Source organism: Scyliorhinus canicula, unplaced genomic scaffold, assembly GCF_902713615.1.
Source record: "Scyliorhinus canicula unplaced genomic scaffold, sScyCan1.1, whole genome shotgun sequence".
Taxonomy (NCBI): domain Eukaryota; kingdom Metazoa; phylum Chordata; class Chondrichthyes; order Carcharhiniformes; family Scyliorhinidae; genus Scyliorhinus; species Scyliorhinus canicula.
In genome coordinates, this window is record NW_024055498.1 from 4464757 (window position 1) to 4483496 (window position 18740).

At 46.2% G+C, this 18740-nt stretch overlaps 1 protein-coding gene and 1 long non-coding RNA gene across 2 annotated transcripts in view; one reads left to right on the forward strand and one right to left on the reverse strand.

Moving 5' to 3' along the window:
• Positions 1-18341, reverse strand: part of LOC119960328 (gastrula zinc finger protein XlCGF26.1-like) — a 36942-nt gene extending 18601 nt beyond the window's left edge. Inside the window, exons 1-2 of the mRNA XM_038788062.1 lie at positions 17996-18341; positions 14107-15441 (exon numbers count right to left, since the gene is read on the reverse strand). Coding sequence (XP_038643990.1) covers positions 14107-15097 — 991 coding nt within the window. The 5' untranslated portion in view covers positions 15098-15441; positions 17996-18341. The remainder of the gene's footprint in view (positions 1-14106; positions 15442-17995) is intronic.
• Positions 853-8933, forward strand: LOC119960352. The gene is made up of 2 exons (XR_005459385.1): positions 853-955; positions 8696-8933. It is a non-coding gene; the product is annotated as an uncharacterized LOC119960352 (long non-coding RNA).
• Positions 18342-18740: the final 399 nt, after the last annotated feature.

Consider the following 18740-nt stretch of genomic DNA (forward strand, 5'->3'; position numbering starts at 1 on the left):
GAGACTTGCATTCACTCCCAGTCATTTCTCACCCTTGTTTTCAAATCCCTCCATGGCCTCACCTCTCCCTGTCATCTCCTCCAGCTCCACAACCCCCTGAGATATCTGCACAGATCTGATCCTGGACTCTTGCACTCTCTCGATTCTAATTAGTCTTACAACACCAGGTTAAAGTCCAACAGGTTTGATTCAAACACGAGCTTTCGGAGCGCAGCTCCTTCCTCAGGTGAATTCACAGAAGTTGTAAGACTTCTTACTGTGCTCACCCCAGTCCAATGCCGGCATCTCCACATCATCGATTCTAATTACTATGCCATGATTTTAAGTTCCCTCAGCCCCAAGCACTGAATTCCCTCCCTAAACCTCCCCGTCTCCACCTCACTTACCTCCTTTCAGACTCTCTTTAAAACTCACATCTTTGACCAAGTTTTTGGTCACCAGTCCTAATATCTCCTTTTGTGTCTGGGTGTCTCACTTTGTTTTATAATGTTGCTGTGAAGTTGACTGGGATGATTTATGATGTTAAAGGTGTTATATAAATAGAAGTTGTTGTTGTTGACTGTAACCCTGACCTCCTGTTTTACAATATCCCATTGGTCTATCTCTGATGTTTTGCCCCCTGCGGGTTTGCTCAGGCCTGTCACCGGGAGCAGGCCGCAGCTCTCGATGCAAACCCGGGCCCGCAAACATCTTCCTGCACCGGGTTTCACTGAAACTTCCCGGCCGAGCCCAGCATCGGCACTGCGCATTAGGTTTGACGGCAGCACGGGACCAATAGGAAGAGGGGGGCGGGCCTGAAGGACCGAGTGGTTGCTGCGGGTCCTCCAACCAATCGGAGTGAATGAGGGGCGGGGCTAGCCCGCTCTCTCACGTGAGCTGGAGCATGCGCAGTACCGATGACAACTCTGGATTCAGGCGGTCGGGCGGAAATCGTTAGCTGATCAAATTCGGTTGGGTGAGTCATGAGGGAGGGATGGAGCCGGCGGGTGGGTCGGGAGGCTTCATAAACACTCCGTGTATAGCCCAAGCCCCGACGACGAAGCTCGGAAACAGCAGCTGAACCGACGAAAGCTGCTCGGGCTTTTCTCCAAGACAGGCCCGGGTGGCCGGGCGCATGTGGAGGGAGCGAGAGCCCCTGCTTTGCTCCGCCTCACATTCACTCTGATTGGCTGGAGGACCAGCCGCTCTTCGGTCCTCCAGCTCTGCCCCCTCTTCCTATTGGTCCGAACCCACCGTCAATCAGTCCCCGGGCATTGTGAGCTGGAGCAAACCCTTCACCATCATTGTCAGCTCCCTGGTTTGCAGCTGCGGAGCTTCTCGCTCCCTCCCGGGAACAGGCCCAGGTTAACGGGCACCATCCTGCTTCACACACTGGAGGGTGGTTCACATCAAAGGAAGAGGAAGGGGGGGATAATAAATTAGGGGTGACACTTTGCACTCAAATCAATGAGGACTCTGATCTCTGGCAAGGAAGGAAACCCTGGCAGGTGGGCGGGGAGGATTCACAAACACCCGCTGGAGGACCCAAACCCCCAATAAGACCCATTGGTTTTATTGTCAGTCTGCAGACAGGAGCTGGAGAACTGAACCCAGGCAAAAGAGAGGGAGGGAGAAAACTGGGAGTGGAAGAAAGAAATGGTGCAGATGGTGAGATGGATTTGGATTTTAGCCCAGGAAGGAGTGTGTGTGTGGGGGACGGGGATTTACAGCTTTGGGAGAACATGAGAGGAAAAAATGTTCCAGAGAAACTAGAATTGCCTGTTCAGAATTTACAGGGGGTTAGAATTGTAGAATTTGCACACAACAAACTGAACCCAACAGGAAGGTTTGTGTCTTTGTGAATTCTATCCTGCATTAACAGTGATGAATTTTGGAACATGAGAGATTACAGCTCTCAGGAAAGATTAAATGGAGTGGGGCCTTTTTCTATCGCCAACAACAAATTAAGCAGTGACCTGCTATAAATCTTTTAAATTATCAGTAGTTTGGAGAGGGGCGATGTGAGAGAGTGACCATCAATAAACAACAAGTCATAAATACAAGATAGCTACGAATAAATCCAAAGGGACAATACGGACAAAATTATTTATCACAGGTTCAGAATGTGCGGCTCATTACCATGGAAAGGAGTTGAGGAAAGTGCTGAGATGTTTTCAAAAGGAAACAGGACAAGCACGAGAGAAAATGGAATTGAAAATCATCTGAAAGGCTGAGGTTTGATCGGTGTGACAGTCGGAGATGTATGCCGAGTATTGACAGCCGCAGAATCTGTGACAAAATGGCCTGTTTGTGTCTTATATTCACAATATTTCAATGTAATCTCCTTTTACAGAATATTTGCAGATGTAAACATCATGTCGAGATCTGACAGAGTCACTTGATTCATCAGGACCGGTCTTTCAACGTGGAAGGAAAAATGTTTGTCTGTTTTGTCTTTTGGAAATAATTTCAAAAATCACTGTGATTGGAAAAGCATCGAGACACAGACATCTAAGTAATTTCCCACAGTTAGCAGGAACTGAGCTTTAACCAATCACATAGCATGAAACTAAATTGCAGCATTTACATCAGGGAGACACCGTACTCAGGCTTCAACTGATGATCCAAGTTGGAGAGACATATGGACATTCGCACCAAAGGAATCAAGAAGCAGCAATAGGACATTCAGACTCGTGAGCCTGTTCCACCATTTAATAACATCACGGATGATCTGATAGTGACCTCAAATCAGCATCCCACCTACACCTGATAACTTGTTGATAACTATGATGAAACCGTGGAAATGTGGGGACTGTGGGAAAGGATTCAATTACCCATCTGAATTGGAAACTCATCAACGTATTCACACTGGGGACAGGCCGTTCACCTGCTCCGTGTGTGGGAAGGGATTCACTCGGTCATCATACCTCCTGAGACACCAACTTGTTCATACTGACCAGAGACCGTTTAAATGTGCTGACTGTGAGAAGAGCTTTAAAAGCAGAAAGGATTTACTGACACACCAACGTATTCACACTGGGGAGAGGCCATTCACCTGCTCCGTGTGTGGGAAGGGATTCACTCTGTCATCCCACTGCCTGACACACCAACTTGTTCATACTGATGAGAGACCTTTTAAATGTGCTGACTGTGGAAAGAGCTTTAAAAGCAGAAAGGATTTACTGTTCCATCAACGCACTCACACTGGGGAAAGGCCATTCACCTGTTTGGAATGTGGGAAGGGATTTAATGATTCGTCAAACCTCCGGGCTCACCGTCAGGTTCACTCTGACCAGAGACCGTTTAAATGTGCTGACTGTGAAAAGAGCTTTAGACGCAGAAAGCATTTACTGACACATCAACGCACTCACACTGGGGAAAGGCCATTCACCTGCTCCCTGTGTGGGAAGGGATTCACTCAGTCATCACTTCTCCTGAGACATCAACTTGTTCATACTGATCAGAGACCTTTTAAATGTGCTGACTGTGAGAAGAGTTTTAAAAGTAAAAAGAATTTACTGAGACACCAACGCACTCACACTGGGGAGAGGCCATTCACCTGCTCCGTGTGAGTGAAGAGATTCACATGTTCATCCCAGCTTCTGCAACACCAGCGAGTTCACACTGGACAGAGACCGTACACTTGACCCATGTGTGAGAAGAAATTTACTCTGTCATCCCAACTGACTTCACACCAACTTGTTCACACTGATCAGAAACCTTTTAAATGTTCTGATTGTGAAAAGAGATTTAAAAGTAAACAGAATCTGCGGAAACACCAGCGAGTTCACACTGAAACAGAATCATAGAATTTACAGTGCAGAAGGACGGCGTTCGGCCCATCGAGTGCACCGGCCCTTGCAAAGAGCACCTTACTTAAGCCCCTACCTCCAACCTAACCCATAACCCCACCTAACCTTTTAAGACACAAATGGTAATTTAGCATGGCCAATCCATCTAACCTGGACTGTTGGGGGAAACCGGAGCACCCGGAGGAAACCCACGCAGACACTGGGGACAACGCGCAGACTCCGCACAGACAGTGACCCAAGCCGGGAATCAAATCTGGGACCCTGGTGCTGTGAAGCAACAGTGTTAACCACTGTGCTGCTGCGTCGCCCACATGTGGGAGCGGTCCTGGGGAGAGGCTGTTTAACTGCTCCGTGTGTGGGACGAGATTCACTCAGTCAAACAACCTGAACAGATATCAGCAAGTTCACAGACAGCAGCAGGGTTTGGATTCAGCTGTTGTTGCTGCTGTTAGTCACATCCGGGACAGAATGATGCCTGGACGTCTGTTTCCAGTGGGGCTCCACAGTTTCCGGTATATATCAATGATTTAGACTGAAATGTATGCACCAGGATTATACAAAGTTGTTGATGTGTTTTAGACAATGAGGGAGAAAGCCATGGACTGGGTCAGGTGGACAGAAAAGTGGTGAATGGAAATTTAGATAATGAGAGGTTAGGAACACACTTCAGTTAATTCCCGATAAAAGTAAGGTCACTTCAGGATAATGGAAAAAACTGATTGGTGGGGAAGCTACAAATGATCCTTTAAAAAAAAAATAAAATTCAGAGTACCCAATTATTATATTTATTTTCCAACTAAGGGGCAGTTTAGCGTGGCCAATCCACCCAACCTGCAAATCTTTAGGTTTTGGGGGTGAAACCCATGCAGACACGTGGAGAATGTACAAACTCCACCCAGGGTCGGGATTCAAACCCGGGTCCTCAGCGCAGTAGTTCCATTGCTAACCACTGATCTACCTGCTGCCCTAGCTACAAATAATTCTAATATCTTTATTGAACAGTTCTCAAATGTAAAGGCACTTGACCACATTAAAACTAAGGATCTGCAATAGATGTTTGATCGAGCAAGCCATATTTAGGGCAAGATTATAAAAAGGGCATTCATTTAAAGTGATTAGAATAAGAAGCAATGCTGAGCAAGGCTAGGAGAGTGGGCAAAGAAGTGGCAGATGGAATACAATGTGGAAAACTGTGAGGTTATGCACTTTGGAAGGAGAAATGGGGGCATAGACTATTTTCTAAATGGGAAAATGCTGAGGAAATCACAAGCACAAAGGGACTTGGGAGACCTTGTTCAAGATTCTCTTCAGGTTAACGTGGAGGTGCACTGCAGCCTCAAGGTCCCAGGTTCGATCCTGGCTCTGGGTCACAGTCCGTGTGGAGTTTACACATTCTCCCCGTCTTTGTGTGTGTTTCTCCCCCACAACCCAAAGATATGCAGGGTAGGTGGATTGGCCATGCTAAACTGCCCCTTAATTGGAAAAAATGAATTGGGTAATTCAATTTTTAAAAAATGTTTTTAAAAGGTTAATGTGCAGGTTCAGTAGGAAGTAAGGAAGGGAAATGCAATGTATTCATGTCGGGAGGGCTGGAATACAAGACCAGGGATATACTTCTGAGGCTATATAGGGCTCTAATCAGACCCCATTTGGAGTACTAAGAGCAGTTTTGGGCCCCGTATCTAACGAAGGCAGTGTTGGCCTTGGAAAGGGTCCAGAGGAGGTTTACAAGAATGATCCCTGGAATGAAGAGCTTGTCATATGAGGAATGGTTGAGGACTCTGGGTCTGTACTCGATGGAGTTTCGAAGGATATGGGGGTATCTTATTAAAACTTACAGGATACTGCGAGGCCTGGGTAGAGTGGACATGGAGAAGATGTTTCCACTTGTAGGTAAAACTAGAAGCAGAGGACAAAATCTCAGACTAATGGATGATCCTTTAAAACAGAGTAAGAAGTCTTACAACACCAGGTTAAAGTCCAACAGGTTTGTTTCTACTCACTAGCTTTCAGGGCACAGTTCCTTCCGCAGGTGATGAGGAGAAATTAAAACAGATGAGGAGGAATTTCTTCAGCCAGAGGGTGATGAATCTGTTGGACTCTTTGCCACAGAAAGCCATGGAGGCCAAATCACTGAGTGTCTTTAAGATAAAGATAGATAGGTTCTTGATTATTAAGGGGATCAGGGGTCATGGGGAGAAGGCAGGAGAATGGAGATGAGAAAAATATCAGCCATGATTGAATGGCGGAGCAGATTCAATGGGCCGAGTGGCCTAATTCTGCTCCTATGTCTTATGATGTGAAGAAAAACATTCTGTGCTGCATGTGGGATCATGAATGCACTGCTCGGAAATGTGGTGGAGGCAGATTCAATTGATGCCTTGAAAAGAGAATTGGACAACTATCTGTTACTATCAGATCAGCCATGACCATATTAAATGGTGGAGCAGACTGGGCCGAATAGCCAACTCCAGCTCCTTGCTCATCTGTTCGTATCTTTTGAGGAGAAAAATATCGGCAGAGTTCAGAGCAAATGACAGGGGATTGTGACTGTTGCAGAAAGTTGGCACAGATACAATTTGTTGAGTGCCTTTGTTTTGTGCTGTCACCTTTCTATGCCACTGTGTTATGGGGGAAATGCAGTGCACCAATGCAAGAGAGGCAGATTGCTCCCTCGATTTGGATTGGATTGGATTTGTTTATTGTCACATGTACCGAGGTACAGTGGAAAGTATTATTCTGCGAGCAGCTCAAACAGATAATTTTGTACATAAAAAGAAAGGAAACTAAAAAGAAAATACATAATAGGGCAACACAAGGTACACAATGTTGATATATAGACAAAGGCATTGAGTGAAGCATACAAGAGTGGAGTATTAATCAGGTCAGTCCATAAGAGGGTCGTTTAGGACTCTGGTAATAGCGGGGAAGAAGCTGTTTTCAATCTGTTCGTGTGTGTTCTCAGACTTTTGTATCTCCTGCCCGATGGAAGAAGTTGGAAGAGTGAATAAGCTGGGTGGGAGGGGTCTGAGATTATGCTGCCCGCTTTCTCAAGGCAGCGGGAGGTGTGGATCGAGTCAATGGATGGGAGGCAGGTCTGTGTGATGGACTGGGCGGTGTTCATTACTCTCTGAAGTTTCTTGCGGTCTTGGGCCGAGCAGTTGCCATACCAGGCTGTGATGCAGCCAGATAGGAATGCTTTCTGTAGTCCATCTGTAAAAGTTGGTAAGAGTCAGTGTGGACATGCCAAATTTCCTTAGTTTCCTGAAGAAGTATAGGCGCTGTTGTGCTTTCTTGGTGGTAGCGTCGATATGGGTGGACCAGGACAGATTTTTGGTGATGGATACCCTGTGCCCCAGTGCAGGAGAAGCTGGTTGTTGGGCAGTGTGAGCTGAACATACATGGCTGGATAAAGGCTGAGGCAGATATCAAGACCCTTGGAGTGAAAACAGGTCTGTAGGGAGTGGGTCAGTGAACCTGGGGAGTTGCATTTTGCATGAATCGTGAGTGTGACCCAGTCACATTTATGAACAGTAAACAAACCTATCACTGGTTTGATGATATGATTTTCCGTGTCCCAGGTGTTGTAAATACTGTACATACTGTAGATCAGCCTGCTTGCTGCCCATGTTTCAGTGATATTTTATCAGAATAATGTGCTTCTGTATTAGATAAAGTATCCAAACCTCTCATTGTGCTTCATGCCCAGCATCTTGCCTAACTGTGGATCTTCTATTTTGCTATCTGGGAAATAGAATCTTCCTGTTTACTAATTGCCCAATGGCGGCTGTGTTACCCAGAATCCCCCACGCTGCAGACATTTCCCTATCAGTGAGTGTACGAGGCCAGTGCGCAGGTGCAGTGTGGGTGTGTGCTCTGAGCATGCTCAGTGTAAGTCATGGTGAGAGAGTGAGGAGGTGCTGGGTTGAACACAACAGTGAGCTGTACCCCTGTGAGACGGGCATCTCCCAGTCTCTGTTTGACTCTCCTCCAGCTTCCTGTCATGGTTGAGTTGGACAAGGAACCCTCATCATTTGAACTGGAAAAGGCAATTGATTGCTGAGCAAGCAGAAAGGTGCCCGGCAAGGATGGAATTCCAGCTGAACTGCTCACACACAGAAAGTCCCATCGACTGTCACACCTTCCTGCCCTCCCCTTTTGGGCTGTGAGACTGCTCCACGGAACATGTGTGATGCAATAAAAACAGCAGTGACAGAGGAGACAGCATCAACTACAGGGACATCTCACTCCTTGGAGTCAGGGGGAGACCTTCACTTTACATAGATTACATAGAATTTACAGTGCAGAAGGAGGCCATTCGGCCCATCGAGTCTGCACCGGCTCTTGGGAAGAGCACCCTACCCCTACCAAGGTCAACAGCTCCACCCTATCCCCATAACTCAGTAACCCCATCCAACACTAAGGGCAATTTTGGACACTAAGGGCAATTTATCATGGCCAATCCACCTAACCCGCACATCTTTGGACTTGGGTGATGTTTAAAAGATTCATCTACTTGCAGATTGAGTTTATTCAGAATCACAGTGCGGTTTCTGTGCTGACAGATCTACGGTGAACATGATCTTCTCCACACACCAGCAACAAGGGAAGAGAACAATTGGGATTTGATCTGGAGTCTGCTGAAATAGGGACGTTATTACTGAGTGAAAGTAAATCTTGAAGTATGAATTGCAATTTATTTGTACAATTGTAAAAGGCAGTGAAAAGTTAGATTCTCTGAAGTTAAACTTTAGCCTTAACGTTGTGCTTTGGATCTCACAAGCTTTGGAAGCTCCAGCATCTCTAACTTCTTTGGGTGGAAGAATGTTGAAGCTTTTGGTTCTCTGTGAAAGCTGATTGTTTAACTTTTATTTTTCTTTCTTTTTATTTGAATCAATGGAAAGGTGCCTGAAGAAAGAGGGAAAAACACATTTGGGCAAAGCTGAGAAAAATGCCCAAAGAATTGAAGATTCCCGTACCAGCCTCCCCGGTCAGGCGCCGGAATGTGGCGACTAGGGGCTTTTCACAGTAACTTCATTGAAGCCTACTCGTGACAATAAACGATTTTCATTTCAAGAAAAAAAGTTTAAAATGGTGTTTGGTTCTTCTTTTATCTGAAAATAAAGTTACACAAAGTCAACATAGTTGTGCGCATTTGAGAATATTTGTTCTAACACCTTTGGGGCAGAGAAGTTAACCCTTTCCACTGACAGCACGGTGACGATTTGAACTAAAGACTTTGCCCTTTTTAAGATGTGGCGTCATCCCATTTGTTAACTTTCAAGACAAAGTGTTTGAGAACAGGAGATATTGGAGTTATTTCCAAACTGATTACAAGTTCCTGTCCTTCAGTCTCTGATCTACAAATATATTATGTGAATATTAAATTGGACAGTAATGTTACTCCAGCACCCCAGTGGTTAAGACTGCTGCCTCACAGGGACCTGGTACGATTCCAGCCTTGGGTGATTGTCTGCATGAAGTTTGCACATTCTCCCCGTGTCTGCGTGGATTTCCTCCGGGTGATCTGGTTTCCTGTCACAGTCCAAAGATGTGCAGGCTGGCTGGATTGGCCAAATTAAATTGCCCCTTAGTGTCCAAAGATGTGCAGTTCGTTGGGGTGACGGGTTGGGGGAATGGGCTTTGGGATGGTGCTCTTAGGGCAACACGGTAGTGCAGTGGTTAGCACTGCTGCCTCAGGGTGCCATGGACCCAGGTTTGATCCCAGCCTGGGTCACAGTCTGTGCAGTTTGCACATTCTCCCCGTTTCTGCCTGGGTCTCACCCCCACAACCCAAAAAGATGTGCAGAGTAGGTGGATTGGCCATGCTAAATTGCCTCTTATTTGGAAAAAAGGGATGATGCTCTTTCGGAGGGCCAGTGCAGACTCGATGGGCCGAATGGCCTCCTGTACTGTAGGGATCCTATGGATTCTATATTTCACAAAATCCATGATTCCGTAATCCTCCAAAATAGCTGTGGTCTGCATTTTAAATACCTTCCCCAGTCTTACCAATGCATAGCATGTATATCTTAACAACAGCTTGTGAACTTATTGAATGGTGGAGAAGGCTCGCAGGGCCAAATGGCCTACTCTTGTTCCTAAGTCCTATATTTCCTTTTGTTTAACTGACTTTGAACCTGAAATACACATAATATCCATCTCATGTTCACAAGACCAGCTTGACAATAGCTGAATTCCATGTCCAGGAATCACTGTCCACTGAAGAAGGAATATTACTGCTGCTGTGTTTGTGAAAGTTTTATTTCTTACAATAGTTATTATCCAACATTCTTTCTGCGAGAGGATAGTCCACATTGCAGTTCAGATGTGAATTTTTAAGTTCAGTTTGTAGAACGGTTCACAGTTCACCTTTTGGACTTTATTTTCTTCCACGTTTGTAGTTTCTCCGTTGTTTCAATCCACAGAAAAGATTCCAGTCATTTCCACAAAATCAGCCACTTCTATAACATTCAATTAATTTCTTCAGTTTGTTTTTTTTTAAATATAATTTTTATTGGAATTTTTTACAGAAAATATAAAACATAACGACAAACAATGAAATGCAACAAAATAACCCATAATAACTGTAACACCCCCAGACCGTATGTATCACATCCCCCCAACCCCAATGAACAACAAAAGAACTTAAAAATAAACTAAAATTAAATAAACAAACATAGTCATTGTCCGCCCCCCCCCCTCCCCCCCCCCCCGGGTTGCTACTGCCCCCGTACCTTATCGTTGAGCCAGAAAGTCGAGAAAAGGTTGCCACCGCCTAAAGAACCCTTGTACCGACCCTCTCAGGGCGAATTTGACCTTCTCTAGCTTAATGAAACCCGCCATGTCATTGATCCAGGTCTCCACGCTTGGGGGCCTCGCATCCTTCCATTGTAGCAAGATCCTTCGCCGGGCTACTAGGGACGCAAAGGCCAGCACACCGACCTCTTTCGCCTCCTGCACTCCCGGCTCCACCCCAACCCCAAAAATCGCGAGTCCCCATCCTGGCTTGACCCTGGATCCCACCACCCTCGACACCGTCCTCGCTACCCCCTTCCAGAACTCCTCCAGTGCCGGGCATGCCCAGAACATATGGGCATGGTTCGCTGGACTCCCCGAGCACCTGACACACCTGTCTTCACCCCCAAAGAACCTACTCATCCTCATCCCAGTCATGTGGGCCCGGTGCAGCACCTTGAATTGGATGAGGCTAAGCCGCGCACACGAGGAGGAAGAATTAACCCTCTCCAGGGCATCAGCCCATGTCCCGTCTTCGATCTGTTCCCCCAGTTCCCCCTCCCACTTAGCTTTCAGCTCCTCTACTGACGCCTCCTCCGCCTCCTGCATAACCTTGTAGATATCAGATATCTTCCCCTCTCCGATCCAAACCCCCGAAAGCACCCTGTCGCTCACCCCCCTCGCAGGAAGCGTAGGGAATCCCTCCACCTGCCGCCTAGCAAATGCCTTTACCTGCAGATACCTGAACATGTTCCCCCGGGGGAGCTCAAATTTCTCCTCCAACTCCCCCAGGCTCGCAAACCTCCCATCAATAAACAGGTCCCTCAGTTGTCTGATGCCCGCTCTGTGCCAACCCTGAAATCCCCCATCAATGTTCCCCGGGACGAACCTATGGTTCCCCCTTAACGGAGCCTCCATCGAGCCCCCCACTTCTCCCCTATATCGCCTCCACTGCCCCCAAATCTTGAGGGTAGCCGCCACCACCGGACTCATGGCATCTTCAGTTTGTTTTTTAAGGGCATTACACAGCTACTTCTTACAGGAGACATTTCTTACAAGGGGTGTTATGGGCCAGGGTTTAGAGAACCCCAAAGTGTATCATGGAGTTCACCTGACCCACAACTTTTAATAGATTGTGGTATGGGGAGCACACGGCCCACTCTATCGGTACAGCAGAAATGGCAAAGTATTTTTTAAAGCAAAACAATGTTTATTCTATGAACTCAAGTTAACCTTTTTAAAACATACAGTGAACATCTTCGCAACCATCAATTCAAATACAACCCCCAAAGAACATAACATTAAGTAATCCTTAATAACTTCCCAAACAACATCCAGAAGACAGTAGAAACACCTTTTAACAGAAGCACATTAGGTTTACATTCACGAGAGAACATTTGAGGAGTGATTTGAAACAAAGACGAGAATTGTAAAACAAAATGAAAACTTTACATCCGAGCAGAGCGGGAAGGGGGGTGCGGGGAGTGGAGTGTGGGGGGATGCGAGAGGGTAGCGAGGATGTGGTAGCTGCCTCCAACACGGGGCTTGCCTGATCCGGCCAGTGCGGCGTGAGGGGCTTTGAAACAACTCTTCTTGCTCAGTTGTAGGTGGATCTTCATTTTTTTATTCATTTCTCAGAATCAAACATTCTGGATTCTCTTTTTGAGACAGAAAGTTCGAAATGGCTTCTTTTTGCGCCAACCTGTTCCTTCACTGGTCAAAATATTCTTCCACACTTCAGGAAGGATGTGAGGCTCCTTGAACATAGAACATTACAGTGCAGTACAGGCCCTTTGGCCCTCGATGTTGCGCCGTCCTGTGTAACCCCTCTAAAGTCCCTCTACACTATTCCCTTATTGTCCATATGCCTATCCAGTGACCATTTGAATGCGTTTAGTGTTGGCGAGTCCACTACTGTTGCAGGCAGGGCATTCCATGCCCTCACTATTCTCTGAGTAATGAACCTACCTCTGACATCTGTCCTATATCTATCTCCCCTCAATTTAAAGCTATGCCCCACGTGCTGGTCATCACCATCCGAGGAAAAAGGCTCTCAATGTCCACCCTATCTAATCCTCTGATCATCTTGTATGCCTCAATTAAGTCACCTCTTAACCTTCTTCTCTCTAACGAAAACAGCCTCAAGTCCTTCAGCCTTTCCTCATAAGATCTTCCCTCCATACCAGGCAACATCCTTGTAAATCTCCTCTGTACCCCTTCCAATGCTTCCACATCCTTCCTATAATGAGGCGACCAGAACTGCACGCAATACTCCAAATGCGACCGCACCAGAGTTTTGTACAACTGCAACATGACCTCATGGCTCCGAAACTCAATCCCTCCACCAATAAAAGCTAACACACCGTACGCCTTCTTAACAACCCTCTCAACCTGGGTGGCAACTTTCAGGGATCTATGTGCATGGACACAGAGATCTCTCTGCTCACTACCAAGAATCTTACCATTGAGAGGGTATAGAAGAGATTTGGAGAATGCTTCCAGGGAGGAGGAATTTTATCCACAAGGTTAGGGTGGGGAAAGTGGGGTTGTTCACCTTGGAGCACAGTAGGGTGAGTGGAGATGTGATAGAGGTGGACAAGTTTATGGCAGCTTCAGATGAGGTGAAAAAAGAAAAGCTGTTCCGATTAGCTGATGGTACAAGGATGAGGGTGCACAGATTTGTGTCTTCTGGTCAGATGCAGGGGGATGTGAGGGAGAAGTGTTTAACGCAATGAGTGGTAATGAGCTGGAACCTGCTGCCTATGAGGCTGGTGGGAGCAGAGACAATGAAAGATTTAACAAGGAAAATGGATGGACACTTGAGGGAAATAAACCTGAAAGGGTAAAGGGACAGAACAGGGCAATGAGACACTGCTTTACCCAATGAGAGTAACACCAGAACTGAGAGGAAAGACCAGGGTTGCTTTTTTCTAAAAAGAGAAGACTGATGGGTGACCTGATGGAAGTCTTTATATTATGCAGAGGTTCAATAATCCAATAGGAATTTCAGTAGAAACCTCTTTACCCAGTGAGTGGTGAGAATGTGGAACTCACTCCCACAGCGAGTGGTTGAGGTGAACAGCATGAATCCATTGAACGTAAAGCTAGATACATACATGAGGGAAAAAGGAATAGAAGGAGATGCTGATGGGGGAGATGAAGAGGGCCGAGTGGAGGTTCATGTGGAGCATAAATACTGATACAGACCAATTGACCCGACCAACCTGGCCCTGTGCTGTAAACTCAATGGAACAGAGACAAACGTATATATTTTAGATCTAATTGGAGTGGCAGGAATAACACTATTTGCTGTCCAGAATAAAAATGTCCTTCATCAGCTTTTGTGGGTCATTTCCATGGAAATGTGCTCTCCCAGGCTCAATGAATATCAGCCCACTGGAAGCAGAGTCATGAGACTGGCCAGTCCAGCTGAAAGAAACCCTCCGACCCTACCACTCAACTGTCAGAATGAACACGGACTCAAATGTCAGAATGAACATGGTTCAGTTCTGGATGTGATTAACAGCAGCAATAATAGCAGAATCCAACCCCCGTAATTACTTGTGAATTCGCTGATGTGTCTTCAGGGTGGATGACCGAGTGAATCCCTTCCCACACTCAGAGCAGCTGAACGGTCTCTCCCCAGTGTGAACTCGCTGGTGTGTCAGCAGGGTGGATGAATCAATGAATCCCTTCCCACACTCAGAGCAGGTGAATGGCCTCTCTCCGGTGTGAATCCGCTGGTGTGTCTTCAGGATGGATAACCGAGTAAATCCCTTCCCACACTCGGAGCAGGGGAATGGTCTCTCCCCAGTGTGAACGAGCTGGTGGGTCTGCAGGTGGGCTGACCGACTGAAGCCCCTCCCACACTGAGAGCAGGTGAATGGCCTCACCCCAGCGTGAATTCGCTGGTGTATCCGCAGGGTGGCAGAGCGATAGAATTCCTTCCCACAATCCGAACAGACGAACATCTTTTCCCCTGTGTGAACTCGCTGGTGTATCCGCAGGCTGGATGAATGACTGAATCTCTTCACACACTCTGAGCATTTGAATGGTCTCTCCCCAGTGTGAACTCGCTGGTGTATCCGCAGATTTGATAGATCAGTGAATCGCTTCCCACACTCAAAGCAGGTGAACGGCCACTCTCCAGTGTGAACTCTCTGGTGTATCCGCAGTTTGGAGGAATTAATGAATCCCTTCTCACATTCAACGCAGGTGAACGGCCTTTCCCCGGTGTGAACTCGCTTGTGTACCAGGAGATGGGAAGACCGAGAGAATCCTTTCCCACAATCAGAGCAGGTGAATGGCTTCTCCCCGGTGTGAACTCGCTGGTGTGTCCGCAGGGTGGAGGAGCGACAGAATCCTTTCCCACAATCAGAGCAGGTGAATGGCCTCTCTCCAGTGTGAACTCGCTGGTGTGTCAGCAGGTCAGATGAATTAGTAAATCCCCTTCCACACTCAGAGCAGGTGAATGGTTTCTCCCCAGTGTGCCTGCGTCGGTGGATCTCCAGCTGAGACGGGGAGCCGAATCCATTCCCACAGTTCCCACATTTCCATGGTTTCTCCATGGTGTTGGTGTCCTTGTCCCTTTCGAGGTTCACTGATCAGCAGACGTGTCCTCACACACAGCACGGATATGGTCTTTCTTGGCTGTGAATGGTGTGATGGTTCTTCAGGCTGTGGAACTGGTTAAATATCTTTACCACACCGAAACACTCTCATGTAGATGTCTTGGTGCTTTTTCAGTCGCACTGATGTTTAAAATGTTCTGAAGTTTACAGAACAGACAAACATTTCTCCTTCTCGATTCAAAAGCCAATGATATTCAGGTCCAGACAATCGAGCGACTGTCAATTCTCCATTTGACATTTGATTTGAGATTTCTGTCTGCAAATCCTCCACTTCTGATATTCTGGAAAAGGATTTGACAAAAGTTGCCAGGATAAACATTTAGTACAGGCAATTCTAGTTTATGACAGTGGGTGGGGGATGTGAGGAAGAAGTTTATTTAGACAGCGAGTGGGTCATAATCTGGAACTCACTGTCTGAGGATGATGGAAGAGACGACAAATGGTTTCAAAATGAAATTGGATGGGCATTTGGAAGGAAATTAACAAGTGGGGCTAAGGGCATATAGAGGGGGAAATGGGACTGAGTGGATTGGAATGCAGAGATTTGACATGGACTCAAATTTCCAAATGGATTATTTCTGAACTATAATGTCTAGGACTGGAAATCTATAACATAGCGACAATACTAGATTACAAGAATATAAATAAATAAATTCTATAACTGAAACATAAATATTATACTTAATATGTTCTATAAAACAACGTTGGATATATCTCTGTTGCTGAGTCCCCTGGAAAACCATAACCGTAAAATAAACAAATTCCAGACTCCAAGGAAAAGATGGACGGGGTTTCACGTGTTTAAATTTTTTACAGTAACAATCAAACTAAAATCAACATTATTGAATTATGGGGCAGCACGGTGGCGCAGTGGTTAGCACTGGGACTGCGGCGCTGAGGACCTGGGTCGCTGTCCGTGTGGAGTTTGCACATTCTTCCCCTGTCTGCGTGGGTTTCACCCCCGCAGGGTGGGTGCATTGGCCACGCTGAATTCCCCTTAGTTGAAAAAATAATAATTGGGTAATCTAAATTTATTTTTTAAAAATCACTGAATTCAGTGACAAATAGTGTTTGAATAGACAGGATAAATTTGACTTTAAATAGCTCCACAAAATCACAAGCACTTTCCCTCTCCACATACTAGGCACTAGATGCAGTGACTAGTGCCCTGCCACTGAGCAGGAAGCTTCGGGTTCGTGTCCCACCCCGGAAATTGATGGTCGAGGGAAGTGGGTACAGGGAGCAGTCAAGCAGATTGAGTGGATCAACATGGAAATCCTTCCAGACTCACCAATGGCTGGCGGTAAGAATGGGAGAGATTCCTGGTCAGCCATGTTGACATTCCCTGTGACAGACTCACAACCTTTTCATAGAATTTACAGTGCAGAAGGAGGTCATCCGGCCCATCGAGTCTGCACCGTCTCTTGGAAAGAGCACCCTACCCAAGGTCAACACCTCCAACCTATCCCCATAACCCAGTAACCCCACCCAACACTAAGGGCAATTTTGGACACTAAGGACAATTTTGGACACTAAGGGCAATTTATCATGGCCAATCCACCTAACCTGCACATCTTTGGACTGTGGGAGGAAACCGGAGCACCCTTGGAAACCCACGCACACACGGGGAGGATGTGCAGACTCCGCACAGACAGTGACCCAAGCCGGAATCGAACCTGGGACCCTGGAGCTGTGAAGCAATTGTGCTATCCACAATGCTACCATGCTGCCCAGGAATTACTAGCTTTAGAAAAAGATGGAAATCTGCCTTAATGTACCACTTGGTGTGGGAAGCGAACAAGCAGTAAATGCAGTTACAGAGTTTCACAACTCCCTGTATTTCTCAGAGAGAAAGAAAAGACAGGAGACTGGTACTAAATCATAATGCTCATTTGGAGAGCCTATACAGACATAATGGATTGAATGACCCAAATGTATGTTTGCATGTGGATTATAAAAGTTGCAATATGCAGTGCTCTATTACGTGATTAGAGAGATAGGAGCAGCGAGAAAAAACTTTATTTCGGCAGTGAGTGGTCAATACCTGGAATTCACTGTCAATGAGGGTGAAGCAGAGATGATCAATGATTTCAAAATGAAATTGGACAGATGCTTGAAGGAAATAACCTTTCAGGTGGCACAGTGTTTAGCAATAGTGCCTCACAGCACCAAGGACCCAGGTTCAATTCCTGTGATTGTGTGGAGTTTACACTTTCTCGTTTTGTCTGTGTGGGTTTCCTCTGGGTGCTCTGGTTTCCTCCCATAGTCCAAAGATGTGCAGGTTAGGTAGATTGGCTATGTTAAATTGCCCCTAAATGTCCAAAAGGTTAGGTGGGGTTACGGTGGTTGGGTGGAGGTGTGGGGTTAAGTAGGATGCTCTTTCCAAGGGTTGGCGCAGAGTTGAAGGGCCAAATGGCCTGCTTCTGCACTGTTGGGATTCAATTCTATTCTATTCAGCTGAACACGGATATAAAGGGGGAATGGGACTGATTGGATTGCTGTAGAGTTATCAGGACTCGAGGACTGCTGTGCTGTTATGTCTCTAAAACTGGAAATACAATGTAGCTACACTGCGATATATTTCAAGACAATAAATAATTATAATGAACTTTAGAAATCATAAATAATACAATATGTACCATTTAACCATCTGTACTGTATTACTTTACTATTCATTTCAAACTCATTCATCTACTTGGAAAACGATCCCTTTAATTGTGAACATTCCTGTCAGCCAGACAAATAATGTGTCAAACTGAGGGAGTTAAAGGATGTTAATGTATCTACGAGATACCTCGGCCTACTCCTCTCCTAATTCCGATGTTCGTCTGTCACCTTTTCAGAGTCTGTCCCCTTCCTGGATTCACTTCCTTCCTCTTCAGTTCCTGCAATTGAACAATTCCCCCAGAATGGGCAGAGAAATGGAAAGGGGGAGTCGCAGATGTTGCACTGTCCAACTTCCCTATTGTGACGTTACAATGGTACCCTGCCGAGATCACCCAATAGGAATCACTGTTCTCCGCGATGACGTCTCCAGGTTCCAGTCCGAAGGGCCAGCGCGCGAACACCCATTTTATCCCTCCCCCTCCTCGAGACAAGGTTTCCAGGCAACCGGCTCCGGTCAGAGCGAGAAACCACTTGGTGAACTCCCCTCCCCCGCCTCTCACTACGGCGGCTGGCTGGCCCAAAAAGGAGCTCAACTCTTTCTGCGCTTGCGCGCTGGGCCTACAGCTGAGGGAGTGGGGGAGGGGACTTTGCAAAATGTCTTCCCATCATTTTCTTCACAGTCCTTCCGTTTGATTATCAACAGCCCAGCATTGGTTTTTAGCTTCGCACACAGACTTCAAAACTTCCTCTTCTATCCAACATCTGTAAGTAAAACTCTTTCTCCCTTTGGGAAATACAGAGAGTTGTGAGAATCTGGAACTAGAGACAAATCTGCTGAGGGGGAAATGCTGAGATTTTGTGGAACCTGTTTTTATTGTCTGAGATATTTAAAGTCAAATTTATCCTGTCCATTCAAATACTATTTGTTAATAAATGATTCATTTATGTTTTTAGTTTGATTGTTACGGTAAAT